This window comes from Pseudoliparis swirei, chromosome 11, assembly GCF_029220125.1.
Source record: "Pseudoliparis swirei isolate HS2019 ecotype Mariana Trench chromosome 11, NWPU_hadal_v1, whole genome shotgun sequence".
Lineage (NCBI taxonomy): Eukaryota > Metazoa > Chordata > Actinopteri > Perciformes > Liparidae > Pseudoliparis > Pseudoliparis swirei.
Genome location: NC_079398.1, coordinates 17,693,450 through 17,719,707, shown reverse-complemented (window position 1 = coordinate 17,719,707; position 26,258 = coordinate 17,693,450). Strand labels below are relative to the sequence as shown.

At 42.0% G+C, this 26,258-nt stretch overlaps 5 protein-coding genes across 5 annotated transcripts in view; 2 read left to right on the top strand and 3 right to left on the bottom strand.

Moving 5' to 3' along the window:
• The window catches only part of LOC130201187 (interferon-induced protein 44-like), a 127,584-nt gene that overhangs the window by 7,420 nt on the left and 93,906 nt on the right, over positions 1-26,258 (bottom strand). The window lies entirely within an intron of this gene.
• LOC130201183 (microtubule-associated protein 1S-like) lies at positions 471-12,428 on the bottom strand. The gene is made up of 10 exons (XM_056425942.1): positions 12,235-12,428; positions 10,174-10,269; positions 8,067-8,149; positions 7,041-7,178; positions 6,013-6,502; positions 5,834-5,920; positions 3,437-5,739; positions 2,770-2,911; positions 2,466-2,683; positions 471-2,302 (listed from the first exon to the last, which is right to left on the bottom strand). Exons 1-10 carry the CDS (start codon positions 12,398-12,400, stop codon positions 2,147-2,149), a joined length of 3,879 nt encoding a protein of 1,292 aa, XP_056281917.1. The 5' UTR covers positions 12,401-12,428; the 3' UTR covers positions 471-2,146.
• Positions 12,972-13,744, bottom strand: LOC130201196 (cocaine- and amphetamine-regulated transcript protein-like). Its single transcript, XM_056425968.1, has 3 exons — positions 13,610-13,744; positions 13,413-13,493; positions 12,972-13,079 (listed from the first exon to the last, which is right to left on the bottom strand). Exons 1-3 carry the CDS (start codon positions 13,742-13,744, stop codon positions 12,972-12,974), a joined length of 324 nt encoding a protein of 107 aa, XP_056281943.1.
• Positions 15,726-19,590, top strand: yju2 (YJU2 splicing factor homolog). Its single transcript, XM_056425958.1, has 8 exons — positions 15,726-15,841; positions 16,199-16,299; positions 17,104-17,248; positions 17,379-17,513; positions 17,611-17,792; positions 17,946-18,099; positions 18,859-19,024; positions 19,175-19,590. Exons 1-8 carry the CDS (start codon positions 15,818-15,820, stop codon positions 19,288-19,290), a joined length of 1,023 nt encoding a protein of 340 aa, XP_056281933.1. The 5' UTR covers positions 15,726-15,817; the 3' UTR covers positions 19,291-19,590.
• Positions 20,270-26,041, top strand: LOC130201188 (SH2 domain-containing adapter protein F-like). Its single transcript, XM_056425954.1, has 8 exons — positions 20,270-20,443; positions 21,150-21,399; positions 21,570-21,671; positions 21,817-21,979; positions 22,090-22,356; positions 22,458-22,617; positions 24,680-24,799; positions 25,192-26,041. The coding sequence occupies exons 1-8, from the start codon at positions 20,400-20,402 to the stop codon at positions 25,376-25,378; spliced, it is 1,293 nt and encodes a 430-aa protein (XP_056281929.1). The 5' UTR covers positions 20,270-20,399; the 3' UTR covers positions 25,379-26,041.

Here is a 26,258-nt window from a genome sequence, read left to right as displayed (position 1 = left end):
ACATATTTTCCACATATACTGTATATACATATATATAGATATATACTGATCTAAATGGAGCATATATATATATATATGAATAATTACAAAATATTTATCATCAATTAATATATATTAATACATATTATATATATTAGGTGACGTTCATCCCCACCGTTGATATGTTAATTTATATATATATATTATTCATTTATATATATTATATATAAATGAATTATTTATTTATATATATTATATATAAATGAATAATTAATATATATGAATATATATACAGTATATATATTTATGAACTTATAATTTAAATAGTATTTTAGAAACAGTAAATATGAATAAATATTTTTCATATATGATGGATTATCTTTTGTTGAAGTGAAACTGTAAATTAGCCTGAGCATCAGATGATGAAGACAACATCTCTTCATAATTGTTTCATAATTCCATTGCACTTCAAAGGACTCTCAACACACACGTTTGAACGGTGACGCTCATTCTTTATTCCTACATTCGTCCCACAACTCACACATGTTGACTCTCGATGTTCATCCATCTCCCACAGCTCTTTACTCTCTTCATGAATATCATGAATGAAACAACAGTACACACAGTATTTATACATGCGGGACATACACACATATTCACTTTGCTACCTCGGGTTCAACTCATTACAGCTTCATCCCCTTTGTAAATCATGTAATCATTAAATCTGTGATAAATAATAAAAAAATGTTAAAAAGATTTCACAAAGTAAAACAAATCTCAAGGCCTATGATGAAAGTTCAACTGTGAATTTATATAATTATAAAATGTCTTTGGGATAATTTAGGGATTCAGAAACTAAATAAAATGTGTTTTTTATGTATTTGTTGATTAATACATTGACAATCATGATGGACACTCGTTCTTGGACATCCAGACTCAGATAAAACTAATTTACACACTTTATTTTTACAGATTTCTAATGCACTCATAATTTCCTGTGACATTTCAGGAAAAGAATCCTCATAATTTGGGTAAAAGTAGTTGAAAGAACCGCTCCATTTAAACCACAGTAAATATTTATTCATTAGTCATTTTCTTATTTGGAAAATATACCTTTTTCATGTGTCAAACTGGATGCTGGAGTAGTCAACAACCACAAATCATGGATTTAATTCCAGAAAACTTTCTAGGAAACGTCAATTTGATTTCAGCCATTCTGTGATTTTTGTTTATTTGTTTACTGATGTTTATTAACGTAAATACAATCTAATTTATTTGTATTCACAAAGTGTGGCATAGAAAGCCGTTATATCAACGATTTAATTACATGATGTATATTTTGTATTTTTTTTAGTAACATCTAAGATTACAAAAAAACATTATGTTTCTGTCGGATTTTCGATGAACTTGATTTTATTCATATATATATAATTACAGTTGCAGCGCCGTCCTTAATGAGATGATCTCCGTAATCCCATTAAATTTAATCCCTCTCTAATCCCTTGTTGGCGGATTTTGTTTTTCGCACACGCTTCGATTTGAATAATCTCAGATTATCACCCCACGTTCACAACACACACACTGGGAACTCTTCACCACGGGTACAACGTAAGACTTTTTTTGTTATATATACGATATATACGTCATCTGTGCAAATCATACAAATATAAATAAAAGAAACAGAACGTGGCCAAAATGCTTTAAATATAAACAACATTATGCTCGCTCCTGCCATGTTGGGAGCGTCTGTACAAGTGGATACATGTGGCATTAAAAGCAGCGAGATGAGCCCTCAAACTTAAGCACACGCTACTGTCACGCCTTGGTGCTGGATGCATGAATAAAAGAAGCCTGCACAAATGCACCTTTGACCATTAATGCTATTTATCTTCACCAATATCTAAAATCACAACTTCCCCATTTTTGCTTCCACATGTTTGCAGACATGCTTCTCTTGCAACCAGCGTGATCTTTTCTCCTCTCTTGCTCATGGGTCTGAAAAAAAAGAATCATGCAATACTTCCCCACATGAGGGGCCTTCTGGTGCAAGAAGTGGATTAACCCGGAGGGGGACGTGTGAAAGTCCCGTGGTAGTTCGTGCAGAAAGAGGCGATATAATCTCTTTAATTCTCTCTTCTTTCACAACTTTCCCCGCTCTCTCTCTTCTTCAGAACTCTATCTTGCATGCGGGGAATGTCTCGTCCTGCATGGCGACGGTGCTGTTGGACCCCAGGACGGCGATGCCCAGCTCCTTCTGCCGGTCCAGGGTCTGCTGGTACCACTCCTGCATCGGCACCGACTCGAAGGTGGGGATCAACGTCACCTTGGGGGGGGGGGGGGTCAAAAAGGAGGACATTTTACACCTTTTATCTGCAGAGAATCATGCAGAATTTGAATTAAAATCTCAAATATACTTTTTATTTGTATTATTTCGATATGAGTCAAGCACCAACATCCATGTTTAAACTGTGCGTGTGTTTCTATACCTGCATGGAGTCTGGCCAGGACGTCTTGGCGTCCAGAAGTGCGTCCAGCGTGCGCCTCATTATTTCCTCCTTCTCTTGACTGTCGCCGCTGACGACATAACAGGAGGAGCGAATGCACCTGAAGAAGTCCACGCCGACGGTGGGAGAGGAGGGTCCAGAGGGGATGTAGGCCAGGTCCACGTACACGCTGACCTCCTCGCCGCTGGTACACTTGGCGCCTGTGATACAATGCAAACCATTGGACACACGTGCGTCTGTAAAGCACACAATGGGGTTATTATGGTTCACATTTTACACCTCATACCTGGATTGGGGGAGGATTTCGCCAGTGCTGGGCGGGTGCCGGAGGATGGCGTACGAGCAGACGAGACACCCCCCTTTGGGACTCCGCTTTGGATCCCCGTCCGGCTTTTCCCCGAGCCGGATCTCTGGGAGACCTCGACCACCTGGAAACAGAACAAAAAAGTTAGATTTCACTTCAGCTGCAAGAGGAAACAGTAGTTGTGGATCCTCAATGTCACAATATTGCAAATATGTGACTCAATATAAAAGAAAAAAACTGTGACCAGGTTTAAATACCTTTATGATTCCTTGTGGCATGAACACTAAGGCCGGATTGAAGTTACAATATAAAATATATCAAGAATAAACCAGAAATCTGGAGTTGTTGGTATACCAGCTTCATGAAGGCCTCCAGTCTAAATTGGGTATCGGGTCTTTGCACTGATCTGATTTTTTTCTTTTTCGTATCTGTACAGATTGTAAAGTCCTTTGAGACAAATTTCTAATTCTGGATGTTGGGATGTACAAATTAAATTGACTTGAATATCACAATATCATATAATTTATCCATAGCGAACGAGTGAGCCATCTCTCTTCTCTCATGTCATAATGTAACTCATTAAAACTCATATTAAAGCACCATATACCACAGACTGCTCCCTCCAGGTTTAGAAAAAGACAAAACTCACAGTCTGAGTTTTCTTCCCCCGCATTCCGGTGGCTTTAGCTTTCTTCCCGCGGGCGTCGGACTCGGCCTGAGGAACGGGCATGGACGCGTCCGGATGCGGGGGCGGCGGCGGGTTATCCCTGAACGGGACCGGGAGGGGGTCCGGGGGCAGAGCCTGACCGGATTGCAGACCGCGGGGAGAATTCGACGGCTCGCTGCTCGACTCGTCCTCCTCGTCCGAGTCCAGACAGCCGTCCGCGGTGGTGGACGGGCAGCAGTCCTCCGTTAAGACGGGGGCGCACGACTCGCTGGGCGATGCGTCTATGTTGGCGTTGTTGGTGCCGTGGTGATGCGGATGGAAGGCTCCTCTGGGGGGCTCGCCGGATTCGGGCTGTTTGAGATGCTTGAACTCGCAGGGGGAAACCAGACACAGATCCACATCGCGAGCCGAGGCCTCTAAATTGAGCGTGAGCGAGCTCGGAGGCCGCCCGATCTCTGCGGACGATCTGGCAGGCTTCTTTATCGGTAGGGACATACCGGCAAAATGGCCGCCGTTGGAATGGGAGTTGTTAACGCTGTCGTCGCCCTCCCTCTGACTGCATGTGGTCGGTCCCTGCTCCAAGGACATGGACAGCGATTCGTCTACTTCTGTGGATTGAGGCGAGCTCACCTCTGCCGGCATGGAGTGTGTCGTGGTGGTGGTGAAGGAGGGAAAGGGGTCTGAAGGTCCCTCTTTAAAGGAACCCAACGAGAGGAAACTTAGCTGCCTCTCTCTGGGGGCTGTGTGACTCTCTAGATTGCTTTTCTCACTTTGCTTGGATGATCCATCCGACTGGTTGACATCCGCCGGCTCCACGTCGCCCATCTGGCCCTGCAACCGGTTGAGCGTGGCCCTGTTGCACCACACATCGCCCGGGGAGAGGCAGTAAGGGGTGTGGCCCGCACTGTTGGGCCGCGAATCCGGGGAGGCGGGCTCTTGTCGGTTCTCCGGAGAGGATCGTGACGGGGGGCTGTTCCTCAACGCCCCGTCCAGGAGAGTGTACTCGGTCGGTGTCAAGTCCAGCTGGGCCTCGCACTCGTTCTTCGGTGCCTTGTTCAGGGGGGATGGAAACCCTAAAACCTTTTCTGGCCTGGCGTTTTTTTGCAGGTCCGCGTCAGCTTTCTCTCCGGTCCGAGTCTCGTCTTGCGCTCCTTTATCACCGCTCTCTCCTCCCATTATCTCTGCGGCTTCTTCGGCTACCACGCTCAGGCCTCCGAAGCTCTTTTCCTTTCCTGACTCCTTCGCCTTATCAGATTTTTCCACATGCGCCTCACCTCTTTCAGTTTCCTCCCGGGGCCTGAGAGAGTCCTCTGTCATGTCCTCAGGGGTAAACAACGTGGAGCCAGGGGGATACCCTTCAGGCTCTGTTTCCAAAACACTCTCCGTCTGGGGTTTTGTCTCAGTCTTTACATTGACCTTCTTCCCATTGGTTGCATCCTTCCCCGATGGTTTTCTTGTTTTATTCACCCCTGTTTTGAAGTCATTCCTCGCCTCCTTTTTGAGCTTGATCTTATTTTCGTTCTTCGGTTTGAAAGAGAGAATGTCCTTCTCCCCCCGACCGTTCTCCTGGTTATTCCCAGGCTTCTCCTCCTTTTTCCCATCTGTCCTTCCTCCCTTCTTCGAGGCGTTCTTCTCCGTCGATGCCGCTTTTTGCTTCACGCCCGCCGCGTCCTTGTTTCTGGTTTTATCGGCATCTCTTGAATTGACTCCATTTAACACTTTCCCCTTTTCCCTCCCAGGCACCTCCTTTCCTTCTTCTCTGAGTCCCGCCTCTTTCCCATGTTTGGGTGTCGACTCCTTCCCGTGTGGCCTGCCGCTCTCCTGGCTCTCCTTGATCTTTCTACCCTCCCCGAGTCTATCCATGTCCCCGGTGGTCACCGTAGGCTTCTGGAGGAAGGCCAGACCCTTCAGCTTCTCGAGCCCCAGCAGCAGCTTTTCCTGTGGGGTGACGCCGGGAAACAACACCCTGACCACCTTCTCCTGGGGACACGCCGGGTGCCAGACCAGCAGGGCGGACACTGAAGCCAGTGTGGTGACGGGGAGAGTTTTGGATTCGGATGCCACGTCAGGCCAGTCTTGCATGAGCGTCTGGTACTCCTGGCTGTTTTTACCAGGGCTGAGGATGTATAGATCCAACTGGCCCACTCCCATCTTCTGGAACAGGGTCAGCGGTTCAAGGGGAACCCCTGGCGGGCGAAACAACGGCTGCGGTCTGATGTCTAACTTCTTTAACAACTGCAGGGTCAGGGCCGCCTGGTGGGCGCTCTTCAGCACACCGTCCAGACCTGGAAATGGGGAAGAACGATTATTTAACTTGTCGGCAATCGTTCACATCCTCTAAAAAAAAATTACTCCGGTAAGTTGCGACGTGTCACTCACAAGGATGCTCGTCCACCTGCAGCCTGCAGGGGGCGTTGAAGAACACCACTCCGAGCTCCGGGGAGATCAGCCTCTTGGAGGAGTCATCTATTCGAAGAAGATGACGTCCCAATTTTCAGATAACATCACCAGGTTTTTTCCTCATATGCTTTTGATTGAATGTACCGGACATTCTATACCTTTGATGTCGGCGCTCAACTCCAACTCGGCCACCTTCCTCTCCAGAAAGACGTTGACCCCAGGCAGGTTTTCCGTCCCGATGTGCGTCAGCAAGATGGCGTCGACTCGGTCGAGGTGTCGGACCAGCTTCCAGAAGCAGGCCTGGGAGTCGGAGCCGCCGTCCACCAGCACCGTGAAGCCGTTAACGGCGAAGAAGGCGCAGTCGCCGCGGCCCGCGGGGAACACGTAGCAGCAGGGGCGGGACAGCTTGAGGAAGCCCACGGTGACGGGAGGAGGCAGGAGGTCGAAGGGGGACGGCGGGGAGAGGGTGCCGGAGATGAGGGAGGTGAATTCGCCCAGGGTCTCCATGGCGGGCAGCACCTCGGGAGGGTTGATGCGCAGCGTGAAGGGCTCGTTCCCCACGAGAGTCTTCCTCCACTGGCCGATGTTGGGACAGCTGAGGGTCAAGCTGAGTTTGGAGGAGGAGGCGGAGCTCTCTTGATCTATGAACTAAAAGAAGAGCGCTTTCTTGCTGTTAGTTATCATTTATAAGCAGAATATATTGACGAATACTTTGTTGATTCTCAAATATCAACATCAAAAAGCCAATATGGGTCAACTGCTCTTCCTCATCTCGATGTTTGATTACATTTAAACAGAAGCTGATAATGATGATGATGAATGAGTTTAGCGGTCAAATAAACTAGAAATTAAACAATTAATCAATTCTTCAATGAGTAGATTGGTAGAATTTTAAATTGTGAAGAAAAAAATGTTGTAATTTTTTTCATCAACATTTATTTTTTCATTCTAGTGTCTTAATACTGACCATTTGCTGTTTTCTTACAGTGTTTTTAGGTTATTTTTTTTATCTTTTGTTTTGTTTTTTGGGTGAAATTATGACAAATTATCTAATGAATCTAACGATGATAATAATAATGAATTGCAGCTTTGATGTATGGCTAAATTATTTGATGTTAAAGATTACATGTACCTGAAAAGAATGTCTTGATGTCAAAGAAAATAAAAGAAATAAAAGAGAGCATACCTGCTCCGTTAGTATTCGTTTCAGTTGCTGCGGTGAGAAGAGGCCTTGGTGAAACACGAGGTCTCCACTTCCCTCCTCGCTCTGACCGGCCAAGATCAACAGCTTGTGGGCCGAGTCCCTGGACAGCAGAGCACACACCTGGCGAGAGATGGTGGGAGTTATTTATTTGTCACTTTTTTCTTCTTCTCCTTAATCAACTGAAAAATAAAGTCTTCAGTGAGAAATACAAAACAGGGAGAGTCGGAAGAAATACTAATAATCCGTAATAGGCCTTTTGAACTTAATCGGCATTAAATTAACTGTTTTAATTATTTATATATCACATTTTAGTCCATTTTCAAGCAAAAATACAATTTAGTTTTAATTGGACTATTTTTTTATTATATATACATATATTATATCGCTAAATAAAGTTGTTGAGGCATTTGGACATAACAAGCCATTTTACGACAAAATAAATTATAACAAATAATAATTAAATTAAGCTATAATTTAGGTAAATAATCAAAAATACCATTTGGTTTTAATTGGACTATTTTATATTTCATTTATTAATTAAAGATGTTGTGGCGTTTGGACAAAACAAGCCGTTTTAAGACGAATGAAAACAAATAATAAATAAATAATAATTAAATTAAGTTAAAATTTAGGTAAATAATAAAATACCATTTAGTTTTAATTGGACAATTTTTTATTTCATTTTTTTATAATATGTTCTGGCGTTTGGACAAAACAAGCCGTTTTAAGACAAATAAAAAACAATTCTGAATAAATAGATGAATAATAAATAAATAATAATAAAATTAAGTTATAATTTAGGTAAATAATCGTAGGGTTAACCTGTTATGAAAAAAACAAATGCTGCAGCCCTCAACACAATGATAATATATTTGTATATGCAAGCATATGTAAAATAGAAGCATAGAAGCAACACAATATGTTTCTATTGATCTAATCCTCTGCCTTGTTTTTAGATTTCATTTAGAAAAAAGATGGAGAAAGTTATTTTTGTGAAGAGCCCCTCACCTCTGAACGAGCCTGTTCCTGAGACGGACTGATCAGCACCTGAGTGTCCAACACTCTGGTGCTATGGCGCAGACACTTCTGCCCTGGAGAAAGAAAAACAGAGAGAATATAGAAATAAAGAGAACTTCCTGCTTCACTTCCTCCTTCACCTCAAAGAAGTGAAGGAGGAAGTGAACTTGGGGCGAGATTGATTGATTCCCTCAACGATACAAAAAAAGGAAGGAAGAAGAACAGCGTCAGAGTCTGAGGATGATCTGCAGTGAATATCCAGACTGAGGGGAACGTGGTCAACGTTTAGAGGATCCAGAGCCCAGTGACACAAATAAGTACCAACGATTCTTTAAGTCAGAATGCAAAAATTGTTTTGATCTTTCATCCCCGGCTCACCGACTGCACGAGTTGAACAATTCCAGAGGATTTGAGTGATAGATTAGGTCAGAGTGCTAAATGCGATGCTGAGTAACTGCAGTAATATTTACCAACATACAACGTTCACTGGCTGCTACGTGTCCTCCTTAAATAGAGAAGTGTCTGTTTCTGTCTGTGCTCCTGTCTGTGTTTTTGTCTGTGTTTCTGTCTGTTCCTGTCTGTGTTTCTGTCTGTGTTCCTGTCTGTGTTCCTGTCTGTGTTCCTGTCTGTGTTTTTGTCTGTGTTCCTGTCTGTTCCTGTCTGTGTTCCTGTCTGTGTTCCTGTCTGTGTTCCTGTCTGTGTTTTTGTCTGTTCCTGTCTGTGTTCCTGTCTGTGCTCCTGTCTGTGCTCCTGTGTGTTTCTCTCTGTGTTGCTGTCTGTGTTTCTGTCTGTGCTTCTGTCTGTGTTTATGTCTGTTCCTGTCTGTGTTGCTGTCTGTGTTTCTGTCTGTTTCTGTCTGTTCCTGTCTGTGTTCCTGTCTGTGTTCCTGTCTGTGTTCCTGTCTGTGTTCCTGTCTGTATTTCTGTCTGTGTTCCTGTCTGTGTTCCTGTCTGTATTTCTGTCTGTGTTCCTGTCTGTGCTCCTGTCTGTATTTCTCTCTGTGTTCCTGTCTGTGTTTCTGTCTGTATTTATGTCTGTTGCTCTCTTTGTTCCTGTCTGTACTCCTTTGTTCCTGTCTGTGTTGCTGTCTGTGCTCCTGTCTGTGTTGCTGTATGTGCTCCTATCTGTGTTTCTGTCTGTTTATGTCTTTGTTCCTGTTTGTGCTCCTGTTTGTGCTCCAGTCTGGGTTCCTGTCTGAGTTCCCATGTCTGTGTTCCTGTCTGTGCTTCTGTCTGTATTTCTGTCTGTGTTCCTGTCTGTGCTCCTGTCTGTATTTCTCTCTGTGTTCCTGTCTGTGTTTCTGTCTGTATTTATGTCTGTTGCTCTCTTTGTTCCTGTCTGTACTCCTTTGTTCCTGTCTGTGTTGCTGTCTGTGCTCCTGTCTGTGTTGCTGTATGTGCTCCTATCTGTGTTTCTGTCTGTTTATGTCTTTGTTCCTGTTTGTGCTCCTGTTTGTGCTCCAGTCTGTATTTCTGTCTGTGTTCCTGTCTGTGTTCCTGTCTGTATTTCTGTCTGTGTTCCTGTCTGTGCTCCTGTCTGTATTTCTCTCTGTGTTCCTGTCTGTGTTTCTGTCTGTATTTATGTCTGTTGCTCTCTTTGTTCCTGTCTGTACTCCTTTGTTCCTGTCTGTGTTGCTGTCTGTGCTCCTGTCTGTGTTCCTGTCTGTGTTGCTGTCTGTGCTCCTGTCTGTGTTGCTGTATGTGCTCCTATCTGTGTTTCTGTCTGTTGATGTCTTTGTTCCTGTTTGTGCTCCTGTTTGTGCTCCAGTCTGGGTTCCTGTCTGAGTTCCCATGTCTGTGTTCCTGTCTGTGCTTCTGTCTGTTCCTGTCTGTGCATCTGTCTGTGCATCTGTCTGTGCTCCTGTCTGTAACACGACTGACTGAATCTGAAGTGTGTCTGTCGTTTAGATAACTGACGGTGCTGCTGTCCTCTGCGTGTGACCGGCTGCCTGCAGAAGGAGACGAGGCTCACAGAGCTACAGTCCTTCATTGTGTTGTATGCAGCAGTCACACCCTAACAATCACACGACGGCGCCTCCTTTCCTTCCTTCCTTCCTTCCTTCCTCCATGGGGTCAGACTAAAGCGGTCTGGTCCTCACCTGCACCCTTGAAGGAGGCCGTGTGGTGGGAGAGAAACTCCTGGAGGTACAGGTCCAGGTTACAGGATTGTAAGTCGATGTCCCATGACCGGATCCCTGCAGACAGACAACAACATGTAGGGGTCCAAGTACCTCAGACAGAGTGTGTGAGGACACGTGTTCTATACTCAACACCAGGCATGACGACTTAGGATGTTTAATGTGGTGAAAAATGAATATATATTTAGCCCTATAATCATACTTAGAGTGTGTTATTTTGGAACAACTGATAGTGTACTTAATATATTTAAGTTGTGAATAGTATTTAAGTATTTGAAGTGCATTAAGGATTTTTTCTTCTAAATTTGAACAAATTAAAGTATACTTTAAGTTCATGATGATAGTTCACTTCAATTATATTTTTATTGTATTTTAAGATATAAAATCAATTTTGAGTATTTTACAAATATGTTTAAATCACATTATTAATATATGTATAGTGTGTTATAGTTTTGTATACTATAATCAAATTCTAAATGTATTAATATTGTGATTATGGTATACCAAAAGTATACTGTATTCAAAAATGGTGATCAAGTTCTACAAGTGGATCACCATTTTTTGAAATAATACTTTTATGAATGAGACATTTTAAACCATTAATATATTTCTACTTCTATTTATTGCAGCAAATCACAAGTAACGTCTAAATATAAATATATTTTACCCTTATGAATTCCAGTAAATTTGTAAATGTTTCAATGTGTTGGGGCTCAAACATTTGTATTACAGGAAAGTGGGAAGAGTTGAATGAATATATTTAGTAAAACTGCAACTTAACAAGCCGGAAGTAGAATTATCTGTACGAACAAAAACTAAAAACTCAGAAGTCTTCAACATTGACGTCAGATCAGATGTAACCAAGTGGCCAGTGAGGGTATGACACAACAGATAGGACATATATGTGTATATATATATATATATGTGTGTGTGTGTGTGTGTGTATATATATATATGTGTGTGGGTGTGTATATATATATGTGTATATATATGTGTATATATATGTGTATATATTTTGGGGCAGCTTTAGCTCAGTGGGGTAAGAGGGCCGTCCTGCAACCGCAGGGTTGTGGGTTCGATCCCCGCTCTCCCCATTAGTTGCAAGTCGAAGTGTCCTTGAGCAAGGCACTGAACCCTCAGTTGCTCCTCGGCGCTTCACTGCAGCCCACTGCTCCTAATAACTAAGGATGGGTTAAATGCAGAGAACTAATTTCCCCTTGGGGATTAATAAAAGTGTATATTCTATATGTATATATTTATGTATATACATATATATGTATAAGTATATCCATATACTGTATATATATGTATATGTATACGTGTATATATGTATACGTGTATATATGTATATGTATACGTGTATATATGTGTGTACTGTGTATATATATGTGAAAGCCTGACGTCACGCTGCTGAAAAACAAGGCTTCTTTTTCTCCATGAAAAACATTTTGGAGATGCAGCGAAGACATATTCATAGGCCCAACGGATACATATCTATATTTCTGTACATCTGTCCTCGTGTTTCCGGTTCTGATATCTATCTAAAGCCATGCGTGCAGAACATGAACTGTATATGCACGCGCATATGTCTTATACACCCAGTTGGTCTACACTGGCTGCAGTCTGCTGTGCATTAGCACGCAGATGTTCCGGCACATCAGTTACAAGTGGCTGCAACATTTCCCCTCTTCTCTTTTCTTCTCTCCTCTCACAACAACAACAACAACCTCCGAGGCGGACCACCACCGGCCCGCTGCAGCCGGCTCCTCACGCCGAGGCGCCCGCGGGTATACTGATGCTGGAGCGCCGCCAGATGACGCATCCTCGGACCAGTTGGGGGGTGAATCAGATGACATAAGCACCGCAATGGGGGGGGGGGGGGGTCGTCAGTGTAGACGACTCGGTCGACGAGAACTCGTAAGCTTCTGCAGATTTTCATCCGAAAATGTATTTACATATATATATTTAGAAAAGGAAAACGGCATCCGCGAGAGGCGTTGCCGTGAAGACGTGAAGACGTACCTCGTTCGATGTCCCTGCTGATGGGTCCCGTGTGCTCGAGGTGCGCGGTCCGTCCCGTGATGATGAGCAGGGAGTATCTGTGGATGCTGAAGTCAGGGGGGTTCGCCGTGGCGGCGCGCCTCGACTCCTCTCGGACCTCCCTCTCCGGCACCCTACCGGACGCCATGTTGGAAAAATACGGATGTGTGATGTCATTGGAAAAAATAAATTTAAAAAAAGAAGCCTGACAGCGCTTTTTATTGCATGAGAGAGATATTATGACGGCTGCTGCATGGTGCATGTGGGAATGCAGCCGCTGCGTGCAGGCTGCATTATTGAGGACGCGTGGCAAAACGAATCAAGATATATGTTGTGTTTGTGCTGCAACTTTCCAACAAATAAGGTGATGCATATAAGACTGCATAACATGTATTTATAAAACCGGGCAACAGATACACGTGACACCTGGATATTATTTAGTGCATTCATTGACCTTATCTTACAAATGTTTAGAAACCGTAGCTATCACCCCCCAAGGAACAACAATACACATTACAGGGAAGATACTTATTTTTATGACAAAATACATTATTTATCGTTATTTCACAAGATGCCACAAGTTATATTCAAAAACCTTCAAAACATAACACGTATAGTCTAAATAAAATTAATCCTTTATTAATCACATATTTCATTCATTTTCTTGCCTCCTGAACTCTAGCTAGTTTCTTCTTGCTTTTCTGTTATTGTTATTTCCTTCACAAACATTTGAGAATATAAAAGTTACAGGAAGTGCCCCGGGGACAGCTGCACAGCGTGCCAATACGCGCACCTTTACGCACGGCGCACGGCTCCCTGGTGTCACACTGGAACAACACAAACAAAAATAAAAAACATTAATTCGTGGAAATGGGGATAAAGGTTGTTCACTCTTTTTCCTGATAAAACAAATGTTTCATAAATAATGTTCAAGCAAAGTCAGGAATGTAGCTTATGCTTTGATGTCCAGGTTCAAACTATCAAATACATTTTATAAACGGGACAAATCCGCCTCTGATATACAAGAAATCACGTCTAAAATCTTAACGTTTAGCATATTTGTAGCTAATATTAAAAACTATCAAAATAGAAACTTTTTATTATTTATAACTTAACATATTCTCTTATAATTAAGCTGTTTTATAGTTTATTCTACATACCAAAGGCAGCCAGCCCAGTTTTTTCTCTAAGGGCATCTCTTTGCTTCTCAGCTTCTCGAGAACTTCCTGCAGCGCGTCGATCTGCAGAGGAAGAACATGCCAAAATGTAAATTAGTCATAAAATAAATAATACTAACGGCAAACTCATACTTTTAAAGTGGCAAGCCATTTAAGACCCAAAGTTACACATATCTCACCAGCTCTTTCTCCTGTTGGCTCTTCAGGGGGAAATCCAAGGAGCGCGTCTCCATCGAGGAGTCCTCTGCGTGAGCGAGCCACAAGTACGCGCAGCAGCAGGTGGCCGCGAGGAGGAGAGCACGAGCGCCGAGCATGGTGCTGCTGACCCAGGAGATGGAGCAGTGGAGAAGAGAGAGTGGGATGTCTGCAGTTAACTCCGTGGACGTTTTGGGAGGATTGTGGAGGTCTTCTGAACGAGGACCCCCTCTTCCTCTTTATAGCATCAGCACCCTCTGAAATATTCATGGGAGGTTTCAACACCGGTGACACCGCTCAGCACCTTTTGGGTCCTTGCAGGAAGGCAGGATGGACATCAGGGAAGGGTGAAAGGTGGATTTACACTTCGTAAAAAACATATTTGATCACGTAATGTGTGTTTGCAGAGTGCAGAATCAAACTAGCAGCATTTAATCAATTTAAAAAAAATCTCAATCTATATTAGCCTATCGTGTGCAAATCAAGCCTTTTTTTTGCTGCCACACGTCTGACTCATTCATGAGTCATGTTGATGTGTTAAAGTTATAAGCTGAAAAGTCACCATGATCATAAAGCTTTCACTGGATCTGGAACTGCCCGAAAGGAAAAGGACGCAGCACATAGGTTTTATCTTAAAAATGTAATCTTTACTTCTTCTGGAAGGTATAACTTTTGTAAATGTTCTATTAGTTTGCTGTTCATCTCTGCTTGTCTTCTCTTGTCAGCTCTGTTCAACAAAGCTGAAATCAGACCTCAGGTTAACCCTCATTGACACCAATCTGTAATCAGGATCCAATTTCCTTCTGAGGGATAACCTTATACCTCTAAATGTGCGCGTGTGTGACAAGCTTATGTTTACACCGATCCCATCAGAGACCCCATGTCAGCGGCAATTCTTCCACCATATTGATAACAATCTCTAACGACACAGTCCGTCTCATGCAAAGACAAGGCTATGAAATGAGGGCCGCGGTCAATATATAAAGTGTATACAACTAATTTAGATTGAAAATTAAGAAACTGAAATATATGTTTCAATGTTCGGGTTTGGGGTGTTTGGCATAATGTTTATATGTGTTACGTCCCCTTTGTGGTCTAGGGGATAAGCGGGGGGAACGAACACAGGACAGTCAAAGAATAAGTGAAAAGGATCTAAAGTAGGAGTAAAGTGTTCAAATAATATTTATTTCCAACACACAAGACAAAGGTTCAATGACGTGGGAGAGATTGGGACAGTTGTGGTTGTGCCAAAGCAATAAATTCAAGATATCAAAACTAGGCCTGGCTTCTACCTCTCTGAAAAGAAAGACAAAATGGCTTCACTTGCTTCTCTAACAAAGTTCGGTGAAAACAATACAGAGGCAGCAACAACCAATAGCCGAGTGTTTCTAGACACAAAGTACCTACATGAGTGCATAAATGTACAGGGTACCCCAAACGTACCTACTGTCCACAACCTCTCACCTGGGAGATGTATAATTATATGACTTTTACACGATGAATTCAAGAAAAGATGGCATATATATTATGTATTATATATATATGTATGTATGTGTATGCATGTCATGTTATTATTACTTTTTTTAAATGTATATATTGCTTTGAAATTGTCTTATTCGTTGTTGTTCTTGTGGACCACAAAAGAGCAGTTATAGTGGCAGCTGAGAGTCCAACTGAATAAACTACCAACAAACATATTGTTCCAATGGGATTATTTTCCTCTTCTTAGAGTATAAGCACAAGAGTATATTTATATTAGATGCATTTCGTATCATTGATCGAAATTAGCCATATGGTTTTAAGATCCACCAGCAGAATAGCTGTAAGAAAGGACAACTTTGTAAATTAACTTGAACTTGAATTCACACAGACGAGCCATAACTTCTAATAATATAAAAGAAATGTTTTTAGTCTTTTTTACTTTCCTCTAATTGTCGATTTTCTTTTATTTTATATCGTGTTTTATGCCTTCGGGAACTTTTTCTCTCCGGCTGCTGGTGTCGATGCTCACCCCTGCTGCGTGGGGGCAGCACCACACTTTGAAGCGCAGCTCGTGACCTTTTATATAAGGAAACCGGAAGTGAACGTGGAAACCGGAAGTCGACTGTACAGCCGACGAACAGCTCGCACTGTTGTGGAAAAAGCTCTCAATCTCTAATTATCCCGACGTTGAGTTTCCAGCAAAAGCAACAATGTCCGAAAGAAAAGTATTAAATGTAAGTATGTGAACAATGTTCCTTTTTGGTGACAGTTAACACCGGTAAAGTTAGCTTTGAAGCTAACTGCACTTGGGTTGCCAGGTTTGTTACAACTCTTTATTTTGCGGAATTTGTATTGCTAAATTCATAAGGTGTCAGCTGCAATCACTTCCTACATAGTTACTTTTAGTTTTATTACATGTTTCTGCTTTTTTATATTGCACTGTTGATATTTTTTTAATTATTTGGTTATTCTTACTTTTTTCAATGTCTATTTTTATTGGTATCCACCTTTTCATGTGCAACGTACTTGACAAATAAACGATTCTGATTTTTTGTATCTCACATCTGTATGTTTTTTTTCTTCTTCTACAGAAATACTACCCCCCGGATTTTGATCCAGCCAAAATCCCCAAACTTAAACTCCCTAAAGATCGTCAATATGTTGTCAGATTGATGGCTCCATTCAACATGAGGTTTGTGTTTTTCATCCATGCAGCACACTTATTATCATCACAGTGAAGGCAGCTCCATTACAGGTTAAAGGAGCTTGTGTTCAATACAAACATATAAACAAGGACGTCGTCACATGCACATTTGGGATCTCGGAACAAATTCCCAGTTGCCTAAATGCGTGGTAGCTTCACTGAATTGAATATCAGCTCAGGGGAGAGGAGAAAGGGTTCAATGGAATCTGTTTTTCTTAATTGCGTGGGAAAGCAGATGCTCTGTCCTTTCACCCAGGGATGTGTCTTTATCTAAGAAAGCAGGTGTTAGAAAACATTTTGATATGTTTATTTTATGTGGCCACTGAAAGAATCTAAATGACCTCAAACCTGTTTTTTTCGTTTTTTTGTACTCAAACACGTACAGATATTTAGATGTATTTACAATGAGCTACAGTATCAATAAAAATAATAATAATGCTAATGTAATGATCTGGGTCTAATTCTGAATATTCTGAATGCTTCTGTTGACAATTCTGATAAAATGCCTTCAATGAAGTCCCTGTCAGAATTAAACTTGCATATGGTGTCTCTGTATTTTTCAAGTTGACAGAGAAAGTATGGATCCCGTTGAGCTCTCTTGGTAAAATGGGTAATGTGATCGGCTGCTAATCAGAGCATGAGTCCTGGCTGGCTTTTGAATGATAAGGCAATAATTGTATTTTTTTTAGTTTGTTTGTATTTTAAGGGAACAGGGCTACCTCCATAACACATCCTCTGGCCTCTGGGTCATGTGACCGTGTGGTCTTCAGCATTGACTCTGGTTGTTTGCAGATGTAAAACATGCGGCGAGTACATCTACAAGGGGAAGAAGTTCAACGCCCGCAAAGAGACCGTCATGAACGAACTGTACATGGGACTTCCCATCTTTCGTTTCTACATCAAATGCACTCGATGCCTGGCTGAGATCACGTTTAAGGTGAGGGTATTTAGAACCCTGATTATATCTGTGATATTAAAATGATACAGAGAATAGTGTGTAAAGTTAATACAAATAGTTGTGAAAGCGTTTAGTTCCTCACACCTCCTGTTGCATGTTGTGACCACAGACCGACCCGGAGAACACTGACTATGCAATGGAGCACGGTGCAACCCGAAACTTCCAAGCAGAGAAAATGGTGGAGGAGCAGGAGAAAAGAGTCGTGCAGGATCGGGAAGAAGAGGAACTGAACAATCCCATGAAGGTTAGTGTTTTTAAATGTCATATACGTGTTATTCTTATTTTTTAATTGCCTCTAGGAATGAACGAGAGCTGATGGCCTCCCCCAATCCTCTCCAAAGGTGTTGGAGAACCGCACGAAGGATTCCAAGATGGAGATGGAGGTGCTGGAGAACCTGCAGGAGCTGAAGGAGCTGAACCAGAGGCAGGCGCAGGTGGACTTTGAGGGAATGATCGACCGGTACAGAGACCTGGAGAAGAAGGAGAAGGAGAGGGAGAAAGAGGAAGACGAGCGGGAGACCAAGTGAGTGAGGGAGGCGCATATAGATGTATCGCAATTAGGTAATAATTGGTAATTAAAGAATGGTGCACTATTCAAGTATACAGTGGGAGCTATGACCACTATTCATAAAAAAACACACCAATTAAGGCCTAAATGTGTGTGTGTGTTTCACAGAGACATGTTGGAACGAGTCCTTGTGAAAAGACTCCGAGACTCTGACTCTGACGACTCGGAGAGGGAAGAGGAGAGCAGCAGCTCGCAGGCAGAGAAGCCCATCGCCGACAAACCGACAGACGTCCTCACGACCGCCAAGTCCGCCGACACGCCGGTACGTACGCGGGACCCATCGCATGCAGCTGTGTGTCAAGAGCGTTCTCTATTCAGTGAAGGACGTTTTCAAATATCTGTCACGGTTTGCATATTTCAAGTAAAAAAATCTTCACGATTTCTTGAGCTCATTAAACTTCTTGATGCGCCTTCTGGTTCCTGCAAGATTTATAATGGCGATTATGGCCAATAGTCTATCAAAATATAGGTAATTTCATGTTTTAATTATGCAATACATCAGTGGTTCTCAACCTATTTTTAGTGATGTACCCCCTGTGAAATATTTTTTCAGCCAAGTTCCCCCTAACTAGCCATTTCGGGTTAAATCGGACACAGCACTGTGCCATCAGTGTCCGATTTAATATAGAACATATACATTTCTGTTAATTAACTAAGACTTGTATTTGATTTTTTTAATGGAGTCTCATTTTAAATGCATGTTTTACAAATCTCCTGTACCCCCTGGAGTGCCTTCACGTACCCCCCATTTGAGAACCACTGCTATGCGTCACAAAATGGCTTTTTAAAAATTTATTTAGTAACTATTTTTGCCTGTATGAAACAAGCCTTGTATACTCCTGTGGGAATTAAAAACATGACAACTTAAAGTATTCTCTAATTTAATTAAGAACTTAAAGAGCAAAATGTATAATTTGTGTTAGTATTTACTAACGATGCCCTTAAAAAGAGCCGTATCTTGTTTTGTGTTCTTGATGAGCAGAACCTTTTTAGTGGATTGCTTCATGCTGTGTTTTCACAGGCGTCCTCCTCGACTGGAGGAGTGAAGAAGGCCAAGCTGGAGAGCTGGGAGAGGAGCGTGGGGACTCTGGGCGGTCGAGGGGCTCTGGGGTCTTTGGTGGTGCGAAAGAAACCGGCGGCAACCGTCAACAAACCCAAACCAGCTGCTGCTCCCACTTCACAAACAGGTAACGCATCAGTACATTTATTTATTTTTTCTAAAAAAAATATTTCCACAATGAGCACCCACTTAAGATGTTTTATTGTACATTTCTATTTTTCTTTTGCTCCGTCATGAAAAGTTTTGGAAACGATTGTGTGTGTGTCTTGTTTTACAGATTCAAAGGGGGCGGACTCCAACAATGCCTCCAAGCCCGTCACCACACACAATGGGTCATCTTCTCTCAGCCTGCTGGGGGCGTATTCAGACAGCGACAGCAATGACAGTGAATGAATAGAAGATGCTTGGGATGTGTTTTTTTATTATTTTTGAGTGACGGGGACACATAATTGTATAAATGATGCATTGAGAAATATAATGATGTGGACCATTTTGTAATTGCTGCACACAAATCCAAACACAGTTTGTGGGTCTATGCTATAAATATCCTTTTCTCTAAAGAAGTGGATGTGTTGGTAGGCATCTGTTCAAACCCAGATGCTGAGAATTTAACTTTGAAAACAATAGTCACATTTTTCATGTGAAAATATCGAGTGTATATTTGAGTGTTTATTAAAATCTGTTTGTTTTTGACTCCTTGTCCTTGACATGCTTTGTTATCTTGCAACGCCTTTCTTTTAATATCTTCAATGTTATCGGGGCTTCAGGATATTCCTTTAAAAATATATTTCTGAGCAACCCAATGTCTCTTTGATACCAACACTGTGATAATAAGAATAAACAAGTCGGAACTACAAACTTGCTATGAAACTCCACTGAGTTCGTAGTATTAAAAGTATGTAATTCAACATTTGTGTGTACAATTTTATGTAATTTCATTATTCCTAGGGCAGAGTAAGAGTGTTGATGTGTGATATCTGGGAGTTTGCTTTTTGATATGGAGCTGTAGATATTAAAATAATGTATTGATATTATTATTGTCTTTTCCTACTGTCAGGGGCTGTAATTTCAAATGATGTCTTTCGTATAACACAATTGGTTTAGCTTAAATACCATATGAAAGCACCAACAAGACAATAAATAAGGTGTAAATCCAACCGAGACATTTGATATCGGAAATATATTAGACCACAAGAAGACGAGTCATACAATATATATATGATACGTTGCAGATTACTGGAACTGCGTCTGTGGTTTAAACGAACGTTGCACGCTGAAAGCTTTAATGTCGGCCAACCATAAACCTTCTCACTGCCCCTTTAAGACGGTCCGCCGTGCCAGCGAGTGTTGTGTGTGTGTGGGGACCGCCTGCTCCACGGTTTCGTCTAGTCCGCTAACATTAGCTGACTGACCCGCTTGGCTCGGAAGCAGAACGGATTTCACGGTTTAACAATGTTTTATGTTTAGGTCCAACAAACGTTAACGACGACCCCCGCCGACGGATGGACATAACTGCAACGGGAAGCCGTCAATGCGAAGAGAGAGGGTGAGAGTGAAGAAGTAACGTCGGTAGTTGGTAAAGGTTAGCCGTCGTAAACGTTTAGCCGTTGACGTTAACGTTGAGTTAGCCGTTGACGTTCGTAAATGTTCGCCGTAAACGTTTAGCAGTTGACGTTATTACCCCCCCCCCTAATGCTAACTACCTATTGTCAATGGTTGCTGTGATTTGCTGACTTTTGTTCTAAAACATATGCTTTTGTTGATTTGATTGTCACATGTTCTCAGAACATGGTCATTAACGCCAGCAAAGTTCATATGATTTTATAAAGTAAACTAAATCAAGCTTTATTTATAATATCTTTTTTTAGGCCCAACTTACTGTTACAGTTTTGGCTTTTAGTTGGTGTTTCATTATTTCTTTATTGGGGCTAACATTACAAATCTAACTTTATCTTAAGGTGACAACTTTATTCCTTTTTGTCAGGTCAACCAGTAGCTATGTATTGTGTATGGCCCTGATGCAAGATATTGTGGTAATTTATCTTGTACAACAAAAAAATAACTCTTGTCCGATTTTATAATAGGGAAAATATTTGTGAAACTGAGCTTGTATTGATCCCTGAAGGGAAATACACGCATTGCAATTCCACAAGAAACAGAACTAACCTCAAACTGTTTGCGTAATGGATGACACATCAAAGCATTTCATCTTTTAACTATTATAAACTCTCCGTTCCCCACTCCTTTCCCAGATCCATGGCAAAGTGGTTGAAGGACTACCTCAACTTTGGCACCAGGCGTGACCCTCCACAGCCCCCGAGGCCAGATTACAGCGAAAGTGAGATTTTGAGGGCCTACCGAGCTCAGAAGGAGCTGGACTTCGAGGACCCGTATCAACACTCGGATAAGGAGCGTCGGAATGGTGGTTTCAGCCCCTGCAGTGCCGCAGTGAGCCTGCCCTATTTCCCTGCATTCGGCTCAGTGCTGCCTAATGGCGTGGAGGTATGACATTGCATCTTTTTACAGTCGTGTATGTTTTTACCAGTGTCTCACTCAATGTGCCTTTTTGGCAAAAATAAACCATAGTATTTTCTCTTGGATCCCCCTTTTGACATTGAATATTGAGGTGCTTTATGAACATTTAAAACTGTTGTTTATGTGGTATGTTCCAGGTGAAAGTGGTGTCGCCCAAGCACAGACTTATTAAAGTGGACTCCCAGGAGTTTGGCTGCGGTAAAATCTTCCTAAAGCCTGAGACTATTCCAGAGGAACCTGTAAGGGACAGTTTTTATTTGTGTTCTGCTTTTACTTTCCTTTTGTTTTTTCTCCTTTATTCCTTCCATCCTTTGCACTCAGAGTTATATTTCCAGTTCATTCATTTGTGAGGTGCTTTATAGTTTCTCTCTCTCCCTCCCCAAGGTGATTCCTTCTGCCCCAGCAGCGTCGGACGCTGACAAGGACTACTCTGATCCCTTTGATGTCCGTCCAGACACGAGGGGCAGACCAAACTGGGAGCCCAAATCTGCATCAACAGACTGCTGCAGCTACATGGAGCCATTTGAAGCCCAACGGATTATCTCAGGTATGTTATGAGATGTTTTTATCTCTCACATTTTAGTGTTGTGGCTCCATATTTTCAGTTTTAGGCAACGTTTTTAAAAGTCCCTTTTTACTCATTTGTTTACTGTGCAGAACTGCAGCACAGCATTATGAATAACCGGTCTGGGAGTGCAGATGGCGGCCAGTTGTACGATAACCCGTACGAGGAGCAGCCTCATCACAACCACCGAGCTGCTGCCGCTCCAGCAGCACAACAACAACAACCTCAGAGGGTTGAGGTTGGATTTGCCCAGATAGAAGGCAGAGAGAGCAGGCTGCCTCAGGATGACGAGAGGCCCGCTGACGAATACGACCAGCCCTGGGAGTGGAAGAAGGACAACATATCAAAAGCTCTAGCAGGTAAGCTGGCATCATCCTGGCATACACTTAAAATCAGTGTCAAGTGTGTATGTTTAAAAACATTTTTTTAAACTAACCTCTATATTTCTGTCTGGCCATAGTTCAGTTTGAAGGGGCGGAACGGGAGCGCTCGCAGACCCGGCTCACCAAGACGGGCACCGCATCGGCCACAGCTGACTCCACGACGCTCCTCCTGGTTGGCAACACGCCTCCTCGCCTGGGAGAGCGAGTGGATCCATCCATGCCGCTGGAGAGACAAGTGTGAGTGGAAAAGTAACTGTGACCTCACCAAACATGTTTTTGGCCACTTATATTACAGATATTGGGGTCCAAACTGGGAGAGAGGTTTATGAGTAGTAAGTGTTTCATAGTATTTTCATTTAAACAACAAGACAGTGTAACAGTAATGTTTGGTTTATTGTGCTGTGTGTGCCACTAGGAAAATGTTTTTTTTTTCCACCCCGAGTGGCAGAGATTGGATGTGATTGATTTATATTGTGACAGTTGAGCCTAGACAGGAAATTACTTTCCAGTTGGATATTGATCATTCAGGTTTAATGCAGTACTGGGCAGTGGCGGCTGGTGAATTTTGGGGGGGGGGGGGCGCAGTAGGGCGACGCGATTTAAATAGCACTCAACAATGAGAAGAAAAGAAGTTTTGAGTAGAATATTGTAAAAAAACAAAGCTTTATTTCAAGAACACAGCGTGCTCAACACTGTCCAATAACAACTATCAACACACTGTAACTTTGGGCATGGGAGGTTCAGAGCAGCTTTAAGGAACATTGGGTTGGGTTTCAGAGGTTTACAAAATAAAAGAGTTTCACCCTCACATGAAAGAGTTTCAGAGCAGAATAGAGTCAGAAAGAGATCACATGTTACATTGGGTGACAGAGCAGACCCACTACTGTAAAGACAAGTAGCTCCTCTCTTTAAAGTGGTCAAACTTCTCAATAGCTCTCTGGTTAAAGTCAATCATGTCTGTAACCAGCCTGTTTCATTATTCTTGAGGGAATGTGTCTGTTTTTCAGAACTTCTTCGTTGTGTTTTCGATGCCAGTTCGGTCTCCTTCTGCTGCTCTGCTCTGCAAACAGGGTTAGCTTCATGCTGTTAGCGAGTTAGCTTCATGCTCTAAGCTAGATAACTGCGGCAAGATTCGTGCTTTACACTTGTCTGCAGCTCTTTAGATCCCTCCCCCCGTTGTAGTCCAGAGAGTTTCAGTCCCTTTGGAACAACAGACAGGGGAAACTAAACAGCGCATTACTCACTGAGCTCCAGCTAACAGCTCCGTTAGCAACCTGCTCCCGTAGCTCCATGGAGCTCTCTGGCTGAGGGAACGATACCGGTCTCTCATTTGCCGAATAGTCCAGTCACGTGAAATAAGAAACGATGTCATTGGCCAGGGCGCACATTTTTGTGCCTCCAAGATTCACGTTTCATCCGCCAATGAGAAGCCGTCCTTGACGAAACCACCGTGAAATGTTTGCTCGAAAATGGGGAGGGGCTTCTCTCCGTGAGGATGAGTGGCGATATATTTTTTATGTCACATTTAACTTAAGTGGTTGTTGACAGGCTGACGGTCTCCCACACACATTTAGCGCGTCAACACGGTAGATTTACTATTTAAATGATTTGGTATATAATGTTTTTTGACAGGATATATATAATTTTTTTTTTTCTTCTTATCTCAAAATTGTAAGAGGGGCGGCGCCCTAGCGCCCTCTATGGACGCACCGCCACTGGTACTGGGGTTTTGTTGTGTCCCCTGGCTTTGGTCCCTTTTTGATTAAAATGACTCACAATTCATTGTTTTGCTTTTAAAATATGATCGATGAGCAAAAAGAAAACTTAAGGCAAGAAAAGAAGTTACTGATCAGGCATCAAAAAAGGATTTTCTATAAAAATTGGATTTAGCATTTGCAAGTAAAAAACATTACAGGTTCAGAAAGAATTCAGTCATATGTTTTTTCCTCACTGCTAAAAATGATAAATATTGAAGCATGTGGGAAATGCTATTGACTGTTGACTATATAATAATCCCACAGATTTTTGCTTTATTAATTCAGCATGACATTATTTGAATTAATTCACCTTCTTGTTAAGGCAGTTAACTCCCTCTTCTTCATATCGATTTAAAGATAAATGTAGATTTAAGAATGTTTTATGAATTTAAAACGGCTTCTATAACTGCTTCGACTCACCCTCGCCTGATGCCGTTGTTGTCGTTTGTCTCAACCACAGATGTCGGCACACTTACACGAGTTACCTTCGTTAACTAGAGTTAGTCTCTTCTGTTGTCCCTTCACGGTGGTTCCCCCTGCAGGTGGTACCACGGGTCCCTGAGCCGCTCGGAGGCCGAGAGCCTCCTGACGCTGTGCAAGGAGAACTCGTACCTGGTGAGGAACAGCCAGACCTGCAGGAACGACTACTCGCTCTCACTCAGGTAGGAACTCCGCCTCCTACTAGATTTCACATTAAATTCATTTTATTTATTTTATTTATTTTATTTATTTTATTTATTTTATTTATTTTATTTATTTTATTCATTTTATTTATTTTATTTTTTATTCATTTTATTTATAAAATATATATATATTATTTAATAAAATAAAGTTTTAAAAATATACATTTTATTTATAAAAAATATTTATTTATTTATTTTATCAAAGTGCCCTTTTAATGTTTATATGTGGAGTCTATTAAATGTGCATTCCAAGAGTTTAGCCAAACCTATGGTAGCAACTTTCATAATTCTACACGGTTACAACGATTTTTTATTTGTGATACATGAGAAAGAAAACAAACCATATTAAATATGGGTCTCTCTTCTCCCAGGAGCTGTAAGGGCTTCATGCACATGAAGTTCACTCGCTCTCCAGAGGGGCGCTACGTCCTCGGGGAGAACAGCCCCCCCTTCTCCACCATCCCCGAGGTCATCCACTACTACACCACACACAAGCTGCACATCAGAGGAGCCGAGCACATGTCGCTCCTGTACCCTGTCACCGTGCAGACGCTCTGACGCTCGCAAGCTACTGAATACACAGTGTACTCCATATTTACCCCACTTCCTACTCGCCTTTTCCTCAACTGCCCGCAAGAGATTGGACTATTCATTACCCCAAAAAACACACTGGAGCTCAGTGCCTCCGTGAATATCGCCTGTGAACTGGTATCGTCACTGAAATCCTCTTTTTATTTTCACACCAACGGACTCCTGAAAATCTCTAACAATTGATATTAAGCTTACTTTTGAGGTAAAATATAAATACGGATAATATACAGAATACTGCATGGAGATGTGTCACTTTTACTGTCGAGCATAAATATCCAATAGTGCCAGATTAAGGGATTATAGTGGAGTTTCCAGACGCACGACGGCCATTATTTATGTTTTATGGTGACCACAAAAGGAAAGAAAGATGATCTCAATTTATTTAGACCGTAGAAGGAGCCGAAAACAACCCGATTATCATCCTTCAGCCAAACGCTGCACATACTGTGACCGTTATATAACTTCACTCCTGCAATACTAGTGTGGAGAATCATTACTCCAGTATTAAATTGAGAGCTCGTGGCTGTGTGATCACGACTGTTAAAAAGGAGCGTTAGTAGATTTATTTACTGTTCTGTTTTTATAAGAATGTAAATGACTTTTTTCAAAATAAAAGCCGTCTGTTTTTTTTTATATATCGTCTGTGCGTCACTGAATTTTGCATGAATGTGTGAAATGGGTCGTTTCTCTGCATATACAGGAAAAAAAGAAGAATGTGATAAAGTTTCTTATTTTTTTCTGTGCAATTAAAAAAACAAAAAATATGCATTCTGGATTCATTACAAATCAACTGGAAATATTGCAAGCCTTTTATTCTTTTAATATTGCTGATTATGCTACAGCTTAA

Excerpts from the sequence above, each read along its gene's own strand:
- LOC130201183 (XM_056425942.1), bottom strand. The coding sequence starts at position 12,400 with ATGGCGTCCGGTAGGGTGCCGGAGAGGGAGGTCCGAGAGGAGTCGAGG. Across the intron at positions 5,740-5,833 it reads GCAGGTGGACGAGCATCCTT|GTCTGGACGGTGTGCTGAAG; the intron begins GTGAGTGACACG and ends CCCCATTTCCAG. Across the intron at positions 2,684-2,769 it reads GAAATCCTCCCCCAATCCAG|GCGCCAAGTGTACCAGCGGC; the intron begins GTATGAGGTGTA and ends ATTGTATCACAG.
- LOC130201188 (XM_056425954.1), top strand. The coding sequence starts at position 20,400 with ATGGACATAACTGCAACGGGAAGCCGTCAATGCGAAGAGAGAGG. Across the intron at positions 21,672-21,816 it reads AGACTATTCCAGAGGAACCT|GTGATTCCTTCTGCCCCAGC; the intron begins GTAAGGGACAGT and ends TCCCTCCCCAAG. Across the intron at positions 22,618-24,679 it reads ATGCCGCTGGAGAGACAAGT|GTGGTACCACGGGTCCCTGA; the intron begins GTGAGTGGAAAA and ends TTCCCCCTGCAG.
- LOC130201196 (XM_056425968.1), bottom strand. The coding sequence starts at position 13,744 with ATGCTCGGCGCTCGTGCTCTCCTCCTCGCGGCCACCTGCTGCTGCGCG. Across the intron at positions 13,494-13,609 it reads GCCAACAGGAGAAAGAGCTG|ATCGACGCGCTGCAGGAAGT; the intron begins GTGAGATATGTG and ends CTTCCTCTGCAG. Across the intron at positions 13,080-13,412 it reads AACTGGGCTGGCTGCCTTTG|TGTGACACCAGGGAGCCGTG; the intron begins GTATGTAGAATA and ends GTGTTGTTCCAG.
- yju2 (XM_056425958.1), top strand. The coding sequence starts at position 15,818 with ATGTCCGAAAGAAAAGTATTAAAT. Across the intron at positions 18,100-18,858 it reads CCAAGTCCGCCGACACGCCG|GCGTCCTCCTCGACTGGAGG; the intron begins GTACGTACGCGG and ends GTGTTTTCACAG. Across the intron at positions 19,025-19,174 it reads TGCTCCCACTTCACAAACAG|ATTCAAAGGGGGCGGACTCC; the intron begins GTAACGCATCAG and ends CTTGTTTTACAG.